Genomic DNA, 16,857 nt, shown 5'->3' on the forward strand with positions numbered 1-16,857 from the left:
TTTGATTTAGTATTGAATCTAAATATTTTAAAAACATGAATTTCCATTAAAAAGTATGTTAGGAAAAACTAAATAAAGTTTTCTTCATTTAAATACTCAAATTAAACTACAATTACTTAACATTACGTAAATAGTAAAGAAAATACTGTTCTATGAAATTAACCTATTTTTCTTTTCAGCCTTTTTAAGGTGACCCATTGAAAGTAAAACATAACAAAAATTAAGAGATAAATAACAAAGGTCAATATTGCTAAAATTTGAAGTTTCTTGTTAGACCAAATACCTAATCACTATACTAAAGATGTCAAGTAAAGAATCCAGAAAGCATGGCTCCTATTCAATATTTTAAACTGCTTTATTAACAGAGTTCTAGGTCAAAAGGGACTACACTGGCTATTTATCACTTAAAGACACCAATGTTCTCTTTTTTTTTCTTTTCTTGCTTTCTGCTTATTGTCTAAAAGCAAAATGGGCCCTGGCTGGTGTGGCTCAGTAGACTGAGTGCTAGCCTGCAAACCAAAGGGTTGCTGGTTTGATTCCCAGTCAGGTCACATGCCTAGGTTGTGGGCTAGGTCCCAGTAGGGAGCACATGACAGGCAACCACACACTGATGCTTCTCTCCCTCTTTTTCTCCTTCCCTATCCACCCTCTCTAAAAATAAATAAAATCTTTAAAAAATTTTTGAAAGCAAAAATCACAACTTTTGGAAATAAGTTTTAAAATTTGTTAAAATATCTTAAGAATGTTTTCATAAGACTTTTCCACATCACTGTAATGCAGGATAAAGACAAGTTCATTGACATACAAAATATCAGACAATACTGTAAACACAGATTATGCATTAATCTATAATGAAAACACCATTTATGATTTTAATGGATATAACTGTTTAATTTTAAAACAACATGGATATGTATCTGTAAGTACCACTAATAAATCTAAAATTAATATACTGGTTATTAATAATTAAGATGTATTAATAAAAGGCAGAAATTAAGTAGAAATGCCACAAATATATCATTTACTGAGAAATGCAATGTACAACTAAACACATCAAATGTATGATAAAACTGTAGTGTAGTTCATTATAACTCATATTTAACATCTGTATTCAACAGAACAGAAATCAAACACAAATATGTAAAAAAAAGTACATACAGCTGCTTCAGAGGCAGAGGACCAGGAGGTCTAGGGTGGAAAGAGGACATTTTTATCATTATACCCTTTGTCTAAAGTGTGTCTTAAATGTGAACGTGTAACTTTTTCAACCACAAAAATGAGCCAAAAAGTAAAATATTTTAAAATAAACTATATAAAATGATTCTAATAGAAACTACAAACTGTCAAGAGGAAAAAACGAAATGGCATCCAAAAGTGTTAACACTTTCTAACATCATCTAACAGATGAAGCATAGACTTGAATTTGGATTCAACAGATCCCAATGTTATTTTGTATTTGCCAATGTAGAGTTTTTTCCTATGAAATAGTAAATGCTTATTTTTTGTAATGCATATTTTTTAAAAAATGAAACTTGTAACAGTTGACCACTATCTTTAAGGCTAATATTGAAGAAAAAACAGAAACATAACAGAAGTCAAAGTTTATTAAGACAAATACACTTACTAGAAAGACTTGGATATCTTATGTTAGAAAATGACTTTTAAGGTTGGCAATAGCCCATTCCTTAAGAGCAATAACAAATATGACAAAATTCCAATATAATAAAATTTAGTGATTGTTTTTCTTTTGTAGTAGTTGGATCTAACTCATTTATCACCTACTAGTTATTCAATAGTCAAAGCTTATATATAAAGGTCAGTAATTATTAGGTAGAGGTATGAACTGTCCATGCTGTATTTATATTTCTTATTCACATCTATGTTGACCCCAAGTAACACAAAATACGCCAACTTCCCCCTACTCTGAAGTACCCTGAAAGGCTGTTGAAGAGTGTGGTGTTAAGAGTAGAAGTCTTTATGAGGCAGGCCAAGTATAATCTGAGAACTTCATAGGACATTTAAATGCAGTTCTTAGTTATCTTCAGAATTCTGTGTCAAGCTAATTTATAGAACAAATAGCCACAATTAAAAAAGTACTCCATAACACATAATTGGAAGAGCACTAAAGATGAACCAATTCAAGACCCACCAGGTCAACTGAGGACTCAAATCTAAACACGGAGAGGCAGATGTCTTAGTGTCCAGCCTTGGTTCCTCCTCTTAACAGGTGCAAAATCTGAGATGAGGCACTCACCTTAGTCTTTCCTATCGTATAAAATGGGTCCCTAGGAAAATCATGCCAATTATGTCAAAGTGCTTCACATATTATAAAGTACAAGATGGGTACAGATCGTTGGAACTTATGTGTCCTCTCCTTGCATAGAGAACTGGTAAACTGTAGAACCAAACCCATAACCTGTAAAAGTGGTTCTCAACCCTGACTTTATATTAGAATAACCTAGGAATTTTTAAATTAAATTTAAAAGCAGATTAAATTTAATTTGACTTAAAGTGTAAATGCTTGGGTCCCACCCCGAACAGGAAGAAGAAATCTCTAAGTGTGCCCCAGGGCTCTGGTGGTGACTGGAACACAAGTGTTATACTCTCCTAATTATAAAACCCAATCTAAAAGATTTTTAAAGTATCTCTGGACTATCCAAATCTCTGTTCTCATTGGTAAAGTGATATCAAAAATTAGTAACTACAAATTAAATCATTTTGGATAAAAACTCAATTTTTTACCACAAGAGGGAGTAGGTCAATCAATCATCTGGTTCCTATGAATGCAATACAAAGTTTTTCAGTAAAAACTAAATACACATGTAAAAGTAACAATCATTTTATTACTAATTTTAGTTGTATAAAATTAAGGATCTTTGGGAATATTTATAAATAATTTTACAATAATTCAGAGACAAGTTAATAGATAAAAAGTGGACAAGAATAGGTTTGACTTTTTTTTTTCCCATTAACACCCTGGAGTAAAATGTAGAAACAAAATAGTACAAAGGAAAGGTGAGAACTAGGGACCAGCAGAAGATTAAGTATAAGCATTAATGAGATAGAGAGAAATTGATCTAATGTAGTGCCACTTATTAAGATACAATTAATATATTATATTATGGTTTCTCTATACTATTATATCACACTAAAAATACATTATTACAGAAGGACAAACACTGCCAAATGGTTACTGCATCTTGCCATGTCAGCTTAACCATTCTGAAGCTTAAGTCTCGGAAAGACCTAAGACTAGAAACTTGTTCTCTTCTCTGCAGGTTTAGGAAAGGCCTCAGGAAACAAGTCTTGAAATTTCCCGGAAAGTTCAGGTCCCATTCCCTAGAGCTCCTCTCAACTTAGGGAGACATAAGTGCTATTTTTAATATAGCTGAATCTTAGAAATATGTTTATACAAAATCTAAAAGTGTTCAACAAAGAATGCATCCAACCCCTATGTAAACTAAATGTGAAAATTGTTGAAATATTGAGAACAGACATGACAATCAGCTAATCTACTTATTTCCACCCAATACTATCTCACATACCAATAACGGAACGCTAATAAAGGGATTAAGCCTCATCTCACACATCTACATTGGAATTTTAATAAAGATTAAGTCTCTACCAAGTAAATTCAATAAAATAAAAAGAAAAATGTGCTCAACTATAACATAATAGAGAATAGGTTTAACAGCTGATTTAAACAGCTTTATATCTTGATCCAAATTTCATTTTAATGCAATCATTTCCCCTGGAAGCCATTTTTACTAGCTCTTTCATTTTACTGCACACTTATTTGTGAAGTCCCTGAACAGCCTCTGGGGCCAGCAGAGTGATCAATTCATATAATACTCAATAACTACTTACTGAACTTAATGAAGAACCACCAATATAATTGATGCAACACTTCTGCTGCCAGTTCAGAAAAGACATACACAGTTTCAAGGGTATGGGATATATCTTTATGCAATTACTTCAGCAGCAATTACTTTTTGAAAGAATAAAGTATATAAATGTAGCAATGGTCCCAAGTTTAAAAGACTCACAAGACTGAGACAAATCAAACATAAAAGCATAACAATGTACATTCATGTCTTGATTTAAAAATACAGTATAGTAGCAAAAAGTCATTAGGTATATGTCAAATCTATTTTATCTAATACTATCATGAAATGAGGCAGTCCACAGAAGTAAATCTTACAGATTAGTACATTAAAATGAATTTATTAATTTTAGCTGTTTAACAGAAATCTTCTAAAATGTAATATGTATTTTCCTTTACGTACCTAAGATAATTCTTCTGACTTCAAGAATCATCATGTACCACTGATCCTTGAAAAACACAGGGTTGAATTCTATGGCTCCACTTACACATGGATTTTTAAAAATAAACACACACTCAGCCTTCTGTATCCCTGGGTTTCACATCTGTGGATTCAATCAACCCCAAATTGGAAGGAGTATTTTCAACTCGCAGTTGGAAATCCTGAGATGAGGAAGGCCAACTGTTTGTATTGTTCTACACCATTTTATAAGGGACTTGGAGCATCCACAGACTTTGGTCTCTGTGGGGTCCTCGAACCAACTGCCTGCAGATACCCAGTGACTACAGTTAAGTTTTGGGGGAGTCAAAAGTTACATGTGGGTTTTCGATTGCATAGGGGGTCAGTGCCTCTACTACCATGTTGTCCAAGGGTCAACTGCATTATGTAAAAATGACGGAATTGTTAGGGCTCTATGAAGTTATTCCTGAAATGGAAAGGCAACTAGATAAAATGGAAGAGGGAGAAAAAAGAAAAATCTTTCTAAGTATGACTTTTGATTCTTTTTGATTTCTTTAACCATATGAATATATTACCTATTCCACAAAATATAATTAAAGAGAGAGAAGAAAAAACTGATATTCAAGTTTCTCCCTTAAGTAATTTTTAAACAAAAAAATACCATTCCTTAAAAATGGGAAACACAGGAGGAAGCAGAAAATCTGAACTGCTTTGCCTTCTGTGGGATAAGGTAAGAACAGATAACTTGCAGACAGGATGAACTTTCAGAATCTGTGTACACTGAAGAACTATGCAGTTAGTGCCACACATTTAAATACCCACTTTTTAAAAAGATTTTATTTATTTATGTATCTTTAAAGAGGGGAAGGAGAGAGGGAGAGAAATATCAATGTATGGTTGCCTCTCGTGCGTCCCCTGCTGGAAGCTGGCCTGCAGGGAACAGGCCTGCAACCCAGGCATGTGCCCTAACTGGGAATTGAACCTCAATCCTCTGGTTCTCAGGCCTGTACTCAGTCCACTAAGCTACACCAGCCAGGGCCTAAATACCCACTTTGTTAGTGCAACTTGAAAGAGTCAAGAGCATCCAGAGCTCAGCAGACACACCCTGGTGCTAGAAAACTGTGAATCCTCTGCTTGAAGACAAAAGAAAGATCCACACTTCACTGCAGGCTAAAACCAAAGAAGCTTCCATAAAAGAGCAGAGAAATTGTTTACAAAGACAATGCAGACAGATTTGAAATCCTGGAAAATAATCTTTGAAAGTCAAAGATGTGGGACTGTGGATGGGCTAACCTAACCCTTTAGGAGCCACACAAAGAGAATGTAAAGGCAGGTTTCAGAAGGAACCAAGAGCTCCAAGAGACCTGCAGACTCAAGACACACTCAGTCCAATATGCGATCCAGCGTAGGTAAGACTGTATGAAAAGAAAAAGAAAATTCTGTAGGCACCAAGCTCTTATGCTGGGAGATACAGAATCACAAATTACTTTACATATGGACAATTTCAGAAAGAGTCAATAATTGTCTAAAATATACAACTGATACTCATTATCTGTGGTATTTTATATTCTATAAAGTCCAGCAAATAATCAGCAAATGCTAAATCATTGTTACTAAGGGAATATATACATGTATACATACTAGGGGGATGTGTACATGTATATATACCTGAAACAGACCATAATCTTAAATCCTAAAACATCATCTTAATAGTCTATCTTCGTTTTAAAGAAGAGAAAATGAACGTCATGAGTGTTAAGTGATTTGCGTGAGGTTGCCCCACTAACAGGTCCAGAATGGACCCCAGAGCCAGAGCTGCTCGCATTGTACTGCTCACTCCTTCTCCACTCTGTGACTACTTCCGTAAGACACAGGCCAAGAAGAGGGCCAAGCTTCACCTGTTCCACTCCTGCTAAGAAGAAATGTGCTCACAGAGACTCAAACTGTTCACTCTTTTGTGGATGTGCCTCAAAAGCTTCACAAGTATCAACCTGTGTATTATAAATAAGTTTTAGTGAGTGGGCAAGTTCACAAATACTGACCTATTGTTTTTGGTACATGGATGATCCAAATTGGGGAGAGTTAACCTGTAAGGTAAAAAGCTCAAGATGCACAGAGAACTATCCAAGAATTTTTACATCATTGAGGGGAATGCCTTAGAACTTCTAAGAATAGTACGTGGAAATATCACCGGAAAAAATTACTGTGAAAACTTTGTAAAATTTCTAAAACATATAGTGTTTCCTAATATACTTTTATTTACTATGTTATTGCTCTGCAATAATTAGCAATAATATTCATAAACACAAAATCATCTGGGTATTGACTTTCAGTAGTAACAGCAATGAAGGAGCTGGTTGAGTGCAATGATTTCCACTACACAACCAATGGTGAAGAGAGGAAAAAAACCCTTAAGATACAGAAGAGTGGTGGCAACTCCATATGGGGTACACATGCAGAAAAAAAGATGCACAAAGACCTAACTAGGACTGAGAGCAATATTTTAAACAGTGAGGAGCTTTATTGATTTCCAAAAATGTTGAGTAGCTCAAATGAAAAGGCGGTTTTTTAAAAGATTTTGTTTAGCCCTGGCTGGTGTAGCTCAGTGGATTGAGTGCGGACCTGCAAACCACACGATCACGGTTCCATTCCCAGTCAGGGCACATGCCTGGGTTGCAGGCCAGTTTCCAGCAGGGGACTCCCGAGAGGCAACCATACATTGATCTTTTTCTCCTTCCCTTCCCCTCTAAAGATAAGTAAATAAAATATTTTAAAAAAGATTTTGTTTATTTATTTTCTTAGAGCAAGGAGAGGGTGAGGAGAAAGAGAGGGAGAGAAACATCATTGTGTGGTTACCTCTCATGCATCCCCCACTGGGGACCTGTCCTGCAACCCAGGCATGTGCCCTGACTGGGAATCTAACCAGGGATCCTTTGGTTCTCAGATCCTTTGGTTCACTGCATGCACTCAATCCACTGAGTTACACCAGCCAGGCTGAAAAGGTTTTTTTTTAAACAGATGAGCTCAGAGCCCCAGATAAAATACAAACCAAGAACACATTTGTAATTCCAAAATTAGAAAAAATGAAATGAAATAAACACAAAATAAAAAATAAAATAACTTCTCTCTTCCCACCCCCAAAAAGGAGGATAGAGGGAAAAACTGAAATTTCATTTAATGTAAAAAATATAATCTACCTTAAGGAAAGCCCTGGAAACTTGCAGAATGTGTTTTGTCTTACCAATGAAAATAAATGTCCCTGATTCTCTGGCCTAAAGTAAGCCAGAAGAGTTTTCCAAAAGAGCATGGATATTCCAAAGTTATATTTCTGGTAGGGGATTACATCCAAAATATATAAAGAACACTTACAACTCAATGGTATTAACAACTTAATTTTTAAAAATGAGGGAAATCTCACCTTTTGTGATAGCACAGATGGACCTGGAGAGCATTATGCTAATTGAAGACAAAGAAAGACAAGTACCACACGATTTTACTCATACGTAGACTCGAATTAACAAACCAGACTAACAAGCAAAATAGAAACAGACTTATAGAGAACAGACTGACAGTTGTCAGAGGAGAGGAGGGTTATGGAGCTGGGTAAAAAAACGGTAGAGCAATTGAGGGAAAAAAAAATCTGATAGGCACAGACAACACTACGCTGACTACCAGAGGACAAGGGGTGTGTGGGGAGGCAGAAGAAGATAAAGAGGAAACAAATGGTGATGGAAGGAGACTAGACCTGGGGTGGTGAACACATAATACAACTTATAGATGATGTATTATAGAACTGTACATCTGAAACCTGTATTATTTTATTAACCAATTTTATCCCAATAAATTGAATAAAAATGTTTCTTAAAAAGTGAAGAAAAGATCTGAATAGGCATTTCACTGAAGCAAATATAAAAATGACCAGAAACAGATGATCCACATCAGTAGTCATTAGAGAAGTACAACTCAAAACCACAAAATACAACTTTATACCCACTACGATGGCTATTAAAAATAATGAAAAAAAAACCCAAACAAGCATCAGTGACAATATGGAGAAAATGGAACCTCGTGCATCATTGGTGGAACTATAAAATGGNATAAAAATGACCAGAAACAGATGATCCACATCAGTAGTCATTAGAGAAGTACAACTCAAAACCACAAAATACAACTTTATACCCACTAAGATGGCTATTAAAAATAATGAAAAAAAAAAAAAAACAAGCATCAGTGACAATATGGAGAAAATGGAACCTCGTGCATCATTGGTGGAACTATAAAATGGTGTAGCAACTTTAAAAAAAGGTTGGCAATCTCTTTAAAAAATTTAACATAAACTTACCATACAGACCAGCAATTCCACTCTTAGGAATCCACAAGAGAAACTATGTGTCCACCAAAAAACTTGTACATAAATATTCACAGCAGCATCATTCATAACAGCCAAGAAGTGGTAAGCCAAATTTCCACTAAGATGGGCAAACAAACTCTGCTATGCCCATACAGTGACACATCATTCAGCCACGAGAGAAATGGAGCACTAGCACATGCGACATCATGGATGAACCTTGAAAACCTAATGCTGAGTACAGAAATCATACACAAAAGACCCACATATTATATGGTTCCATTTACAAGAAATGTGGAGAAAAGGGAAATCTATAGAGATGAACAGTAGTGTGTTTGCCAGGGGCTGGGACAGGGACAGGAATTGGATGCAGCTGGGCCTGGGGTATCTTTCTGGAGTGATGGAAGTGTTCTCAAATTGGATTACAGTAATGCTTGCCCAACTCTCACTAAAGCTCACTGAATTGACTAGGGCTAAGATGAAAGAAAAAACATGAGTACTTGAGGTCAAGGGCAATATATAGGGGCAGCTGAAGGAAGACCATGTAAAGTCCTGTAGTTAAAAAAAGAGAAGAGTTTAAGGACCAAAGATCATGGCAATAGTAACTCAACTAATTAGCTGTATTGGATTTATATGACTTGGCAGTAAGTTTCCTGTTCAGCACATAAGCTTATCAATTTTTCCCCTTTTAGAACTAATATTATAGTGCTGAGGTGGTGAAATCTGGCAGAATGATTCTGGCAGTCTCTCCACAGTCACTTCTATTAACAACTAGGCAAGAGATTAATAAAGTCATTAAAAGCTGAATGAACCTTGATATTACAGCGAATCCCTAAGCAAAAAAAGATCAGAATGGAGAACCACAGCTACCTGAATCAGAAAGATTATTAGAATAACTTGCCTTCATAGTTATTTAACTCTGATATTTAACTCAACTCTGGGAAGTGGAGGACTTGGGAGGCTTGTTTTCTTGTATTCTATTTTTTCAATGGGATTCCCTAGGTATGATAAAATAGTACTGAGAAGATCAATCAAATACAAGATTCTCTGTGAAATTTCTTAGTTCTGGGAAGACTCTTAATGAGAAGTAAGTGGAAATAAAAATAATTTACCTTCAATTTGAAACTAAACAAGCTGTCAATATGAGGGGATCCATTCTCCAGATCTGGGGCAAAAATAAATTCCATTTATGAATAACTTTTAAATGAAATTTAAGCACAAGAAAGTTCCATACGTTAAGATAAACCTAACTTTCCCTCACTGGACAACAAAAGCTCTCTCAAGATGGTAACCTAGCATCTGCAGGTGTATTTCTGGAGTGCCAATGGAAATTCTTCAAGGGATCTTTTCCTTTTCTGTACTATCAAAGCACAAATGCCCTGCTCTCCCTGCCCATCCAAGATTCCTCCAGATTACAAGAGTACAGCCTCAGAAACAGAAGATGACTGCCGACAGTGAGCAGCTGTCACCCACATCTTGTGACTCAGAGACAAGCATGGCTGAGAGCCATGGTGTTAATAAGGAGAGAATTTCTGTTAATAAGGTAACTGTGAAGCAAGAGAACCCAATCTGATTCACTATAACCAGATATCATTATAGGGAGCACATAGGCATCCTTCTTTGGATCTAGTTCTAAGTGATTTTTACAGATGCATCTTCCCTTCCTTGACTTAAATGATCTAAAAAAAATACAAACCACACAAAAAGTGGGATGGGGTTAACAAAGATGAAGCTTCCTCAGAAGCTCGAGAGATCTAAGATCTACTGGCTGTAGTAATAGTTTTACAGACTCTGTTTTTTCTTCCTTTCCTTCTTTAAAATGCTTTTATTTCCTCTTTCTTGCAAAATAAATTATTTCCCATTCAAAGGAGACAAAAACATTTTTTGGACTTGTCTGTGCAGGATCACACTCAGTAAATCATGGAATATCTATGAACCATATTCATACATGTAACCAAAGACCTGGAGTCTTGTAACAGGAGAAAAATATCTAGTGCATTGTGAATCATTCACACAAGGATCTGTTTCCCTATTATGGTCTCTGGTATGGATTAAAACACATTTAAGAGAAAATGAAGTTCAAGGTTGCTCTACAAATGCCCTGGCCACCAGTATCTAATCTCTTGGAGACTGGGACTAAGAAATGGAGTTTAAGAGGGCCACCTCACTCCTAGCAAGGTTGCTAATTATTAAACTCTCTCCCTGACCAGGCCTTCTGCTATACTGACGTCCCTCAGAAGGAGCCAACTGACAGTGTTGGAGAAGTGAAAGAACAAGTGCTTTGAGGCTGGCAGGGCACAGTATGAGGCTTGGACTCCAGTTTAAAGTTGCCAGATATAATCAAGAAATTCACTGGTTCAAGAAGAGTAACTTCTAAAAAGAAGCTCTACCTACTTTTCCCATTAACTTCCTGATTTGGAGACTGTCTCAAACCCAGGAGAAGATGCCTTTTTCAAAAAAGGACTAGTAGTAGGAGTGAAAGATATCTGATGTTCCCAATCTGCTGAGGAACTCCTGTCTCAGGACGGCAGGAGAACCAAATTAAATGTAAGCTGCTAAATTTCTTTCTTGGTAAAAATTCTTAATTTGCTATCATTTTTGAGCAATTAAGAAAGCAAGGAGCTGGCAAGTATGTAGCCAAGGGAAATTTTAGGACAAAAATATGCCTTAAATGTCATGTGTGACCACATAATTTACTGTCCAAACTGGGATACTTTGGGAAAAGAGATGAATAATACTGATTCTAGGACCACACGGATAAATTAGGACTGTCCCACCATACTGGGGCATACTTACCCTTGAGAATAATCAATGATCTTCTATTTAAAATCTTTCAATGATTCCCCATCACTTTAAATTTTATTTTATCCATTTTTAAAAAGATTTTATTTATTTATTTTTAGAGAGGGGGGAAGAAGGAGAGAAAGGGAGGGAGTGAAACATCACTGTGTGGTTGTCTCTTGCATCCCTCCCTACTGGAGGCCTGGCCTGTAACCCCGGCATGTGCCCTGACTGGGAATCGAACGGACAACCCTTTGCTGGGAATCAAACTTGGCTCAATCCAGAGCCACACTAGCCAGGCCTACAGTAAATTTTAAACCAGTTTTCTCCCTATAACTTAGGCATATACCTCAACTACAAAACATATATTGAATGAGAAGTAACTGGTTTTTGCCTCTCTACCCCAACCAGTATGTGAATTAGGTTCATACTCTACCTTAATTCTTGCCATACAGTAGCACTCAGTAAATACTAAGTGGCTTAGTAAAATTCATGGTGGTTCATTCTCATCCAACATCATAATGTCTTGTAGATTTTCTTCTAGTCATGCTTCTTTCACCCACATTCCATATCATCCAACTGGCACTAGCCAGCTACGTAACTTTAGGCAAGCTACTTAATCTCTCTGTGCTTCAGTTTAACTTACCTATATATGTGGAAACTATTATAGTTTACATTTCACAAGATTATTAGGGATACTAAATTAGTTATTGTACATAAGGTGCTTTAGACAATGTCTAGCCCTCATAGTAAGCACCCAGTAAGCTTCTTGAAGGCAAAGATATTTGTTCCTTTTCATCAGCGCTGTATACTCACACCAGAAATAACTCCTAGCAGAACAGATGCTTACTTAGTAAGTATGCTGAAAGCTCACTGATGTATACTATTTCTGTGTTTTTTTCCCCAATCCTTGGCTTTGCCACCCCAGTGCCACAGTGCCACCCCCCCCCCAGTGCCACATCCTCTGTATCCCACATACTACTGTATCTTTAACAAAACCTGGCACAATTCCCTTTAAAATGGGACACTGATAACTATCAAACTCTATGCCAGCAGTTAGAACAATTTACCTGAAATAGATTACATTATACTCCTCAGTCTCCTGCCTACCAGTTGCTCAATTTTAAGTACATAGAATGACTGGGGGTTGGAAAATGGTTCCAAGAGCTTTTCAGGACTAGGACCAAATGCAGAAGCTACCTATCAGAGTCAGGACTAAGAATAAGAAAAGATTTCTATTACTTTGTGTCTCCTTTTAAGGATAGTAACTACTTTGAGTATATACATTCAAATATACACTGTAGACGAAGTTACAAATCCTGTAAATCATAAACAGTAATGCAAACTCAGCTTACTTTTTTAAAAAGAATTTTACAAAAATAAAATTACCTAAAATTAAGCCCACCATTGTACTTAGATATCCGGTTCCACTTCCCAGGTTAAGAAAAGACAATCCTGGTTGAAGTTTCAATGCTTCCATAACTTCAGAATAAATGCAAGGTGCTGACAAGTGTATGTTCCCATGCTTCCAGGCTAAGTCTTTGTAAGCATTGTCTCGGTAGCCTTCCAAATAGTAATCTCCGCGATCAATTGCTCTGAAGGCTTGCTCCACTCTTTCAGTGCGGATATACTGAGCTTCTTTTAAGTTATCAATTAAGTCATCATTATCTTCCCCAGCACTCACAGCTCCTCCCATGATAGTATTCAAATCAAATCATAAATTTTAAAATGTAATAAAATTAGCAGAAATGGCTTCCAATAATGGTCAGTATGGTTTGTTTTCCTTTTAATATCGCACTTGATTTCCAAAAATAAGTTAATCCTGAAAGGGAAAAATAGAAATAAAGATATTTAAATTAATACTCAAAAGGAAAGCAATTTTAGTTTACTAAATATGTAACTGTCATTATAACTACCCTTTCTCAAGGACATATTTTGTTCCAGGTATAGTTTTAAGCTCCTTAAAGACATTATTTTACTCATTCTTGTAACAACCACAAAAGGTACCTTAAGTATGACCTCATCTGCACAGACAAGAAATTGGGAACTGCAATTTAAGTCACCTCATACTATGAGGCCTGATATGGTAGGCACCAGTCACATGTGGTCATCTAGACCTAAATTATTAAAGTTAAATACAATTTAAAATTCAGTCAGTCATACCAGCCACAGTTTGAGTGTGTAATAACTCCATGTGACCAGTAGCTGCCATACCGGACAATGCAGCTCTATAAGACACAATCCCAGGTCTCTCAGAAGCCAGAAACCACGCACTTCATGCCACGCCGCCTTCCTGACAGTATTGTAAGTCCACCCTAATACGCACGCATTGCTTGACTGATATAAAATTCCTAAACTTACAAATCTGCTAACAATTCCCAAACGTACCACATAAATTTAAAATGTTAAGAAAAAAATACCATATTACTCAAAATAGTAATTATAAAATGTAAAGACAAACATAGGCCCATATTTTTAAAGTGTGTATGTGTGTACATAAAAATTGTTTGTTTGGTAACCTTGTTGTGATAAATAGCACAAGAAATTTTATTAACAACTTTAATAGTTTAAGAACTAGTACATTTTACACACACACAATAAAATTCTTTAACAAGTCAAACTCAGCATCTTTGAATGAACATAAGTGCACCTGATAAACTAGACTGTCAATACATAATACTAGATATACAATTTAATCTTTATGCAACCATAATTAATAACTAAATTCATATGTTGATTTTTAAATTAAAGAATCAGGAGACAGGGAAAGCAAGAAAGGAAATACCACATCATGGCCAAAAACTTAAGAGTTATGATGGTCAAGTCTGGCAAAGCTGCACCCCCACTCCAATTTTAGAGAAGAAAAGCAAAAAGGTCTCAAACTTTGTCAGGATCCTCAGACCCCTGGTACTAGGCAGCTCCAACACTCATAGGGCAGCTTCCTTACTGGAGCTTGTCTATTTATGTCCTCTCTTGTCTTTTCTTATGATTTTCTTAAACATTTTAAGTAGAGGAAATACTGTGACTTCACATCACATTTTTATGTAGCTTATTCAACTCACACAAACTTGGCTGACTCCAATAATCCCCACAACCAAAGAAAGAAATAATTTTAATAGTACAAGAGTTTACAGCACCATTCTTCTCCATGAGTGTTATTTCCCAGTATGTAGTGTAATTGAAACAGTGTACAGCTAAGAGGGGGGCCCCAAATAGGGATTTGTAATTGGGTCCAGAACTCAAGGTGTCCGGGAAATATTAGAATGTCCTCACCCCTTCCCAGACAGGTGTGAGCTGGAGAAAGGGACACATGGAGCAGGAACATGCAGAGCTGTTTTGTATAGCTCTGCAACTAACCTTTGGCATGGCCATTTAACATATCTGTAACTTTTAACTGGTGCATAGATATGTTAAATAGCTGTGGCCATGCTTTGAGCCAGGGAGAAAGGAGTGACTTCCACCCAAGATGTAACTGAGAGGCAACTGCCCCTATTTACAGCCCCTGCGTGAGAGTTTGGAGATGACTGGTTCCATGGCATGGGGCCACACCTGCCCAGACTCACTATGGCAGCCCAGTAAAGCTGGAAGGACACAGGAGTGCTGGCAAGTGTAGCCAATTGTGGCAGGAGTCGGAAATGGGGCTGCAGAGGAAGATTGGTGCAGGGGATTTAAACCCAGACCCGGCAGCTTTGTGGCACTGTGTGGCACTGCACAGCTTTGGTAGGGGAGAGGACCACAGGGCTGTGGCAGTGAGTAGGAAAGTGCCACACAGCTTTGCCAGAGTGGGGACTCCCACAGCTTTAGTAGGGGGAACCACCATGCAGCATTAGCAGAGAACTGCCACTCGGCTTTGCCAGAGTGGCGACCCTCCCCCGCTCCCCACAGCTTTGTTGGGGGAGCCACTTGGCTTTGGCCGAGTGTAGACCCCTGCAGCTTTGGTAGAAGAGGACCATGTGGCTTTGGGGTGCTCCCTTTGGCTAGGTGGCCTGGAAAGCAGGAGAGACTCTGCCTGGAAGAAGGGTGAAAGAACTGTTGCTGGTAGGCTATGAGAAGGTGCCACATGGCTTTGGATTAGAGATCCTGCCTGGATGACGACACAACTGATGGAACCAGCGGCCTGAAACACAGACATTTGCTTCCTTTCCGGAGTTACGGTACCCCAAATTAGGGCAGGGTGGAAAAGGAAGCACTGTGTGTGTCTGTGGGTATCCAAAAAGGACTTTGATATTTTAATGAAGACTTTAAGTCTGTATAGCACTAAATAAACATTTCCTTTCCTTTTCACAAATCTCTGGCATTAAGAGACCTCTTTCGTACCTGGCGGCAGACAAAATGAACCTGGGGGGTCCTTTCAGTAAATCATATACTGTGACCTGCCTTGGCCTTTTATGTGTGTGGGTCTGTTCTGTAACAGTTTTTGGCGTCCCTGGGTTAGCCAATAATTGCCTCCTGCCCCCGGCCTGTTCTGTAACATAATGGGAGATGTCAATCTGCTGTTCCTTCAAGGGGCTTAGTTTTGGCAACTTTTCATAACTCAAACACGTCAACTCACTGAGTGCAATTCTGGCATTTAAAGATTTTTTTTAAATGACATGGCCTCTAAGCACAGGCTAACTTTTTCATCTGGTACTCAAACAACGAATGTCTTCCCAAGGTGAAAGAAAAAGAAGCCACATTAGATTGATTCCTGTCAATCTCCAGAGTGGCACATGCCTGAGGATTTCATAACAGTAATTCTGACTGTGCATAGACATTAAACAAATGGCCCTACTGGAAACGCCATAATTACTAGTTAAAAAAATTATCTTCCTTATTTGGTTCTAAGGCTGAAGAATGATCTGACCATTCTCAGGTCCTACTGAACTCTAACCTACCTAAAAGTATCACAGCAAAACAAATAACATTGACCTTAACTACATAGAAGCTCACACTCCTGGTGAGAAAAGTAAAAGGAAGAATCAAGCAAACAAGAACTACCACCATTGGCTGGCAGACACCATACTAAGCCTAGAAAGGAAAGTACTCACAAGCCAAACTTTCAACTGAGAAACCATCTGTAAATGGATAGAGCGCTAGAATGCATGTGATCACTGCTACAGGAGCCCAGAGAAACCCGAAGTGGAAACTGAATACAGGGACCAAGGAAAACTTCCTTAAAGACATGATTTGTGTAATACTGTTAAGCAGAAAGCGAATGATAGGCTCAGGAAGCAACTGGTAATAAAGCAAGAGAGTGGATGATACTTTTGAGAAATTACATGCAGTTGGGTACTTCTCAGTATCATAAATCCTTTACTTTGTAGGCCTGCTATATATTCATTTTTGGTCTGGGCCCTTTCAAGAATCTGATATTTATGGTCTCTCTATTAAAAAATAAATCAGAAGTGCTGCATATAATTTCTGAAGGTTCCTGAGTTCTTAGAGGCCAAGAGTCCACTCTAATTT

General features: G+C 37.3%; 1 protein-coding gene across 2 annotated transcripts in view; it reads right to left on the reverse strand.

Annotated features, from left to right (window-relative positions):
* PCMTD1 (protein-L-isoaspartate (D-aspartate) O-methyltransferase domain containing 1) overlaps positions 1-16,857 on the reverse strand; it is a 95,459-nt gene that overhangs the window by 34,337 nt on the left and 44,265 nt on the right. For both annotated transcript variants that reach the window (XM_037038685.1, XM_037038686.1), the window contains exon 2: positions 12,802-13,234. In XM_037038685.1, coding sequence (XP_036894580.1) covers positions 12,802-13,108 — 307 coding nt within the window. In that variant the 5' untranslated portion in view covers positions 13,109-13,234. The remainder of the gene's footprint in view (positions 1-12,801; positions 13,235-16,857) is intronic.

Source organism: Sturnira hondurensis, unplaced genomic scaffold, assembly GCF_014824575.4.
Source record: "Sturnira hondurensis isolate 20B ecotype Veracruz unplaced genomic scaffold, ASM1482457v3 Scaffold0024805, whole genome shotgun sequence".
NCBI lineage: Eukaryota > Metazoa > Chordata > Mammalia > Chiroptera > Phyllostomidae > Sturnira > Sturnira hondurensis.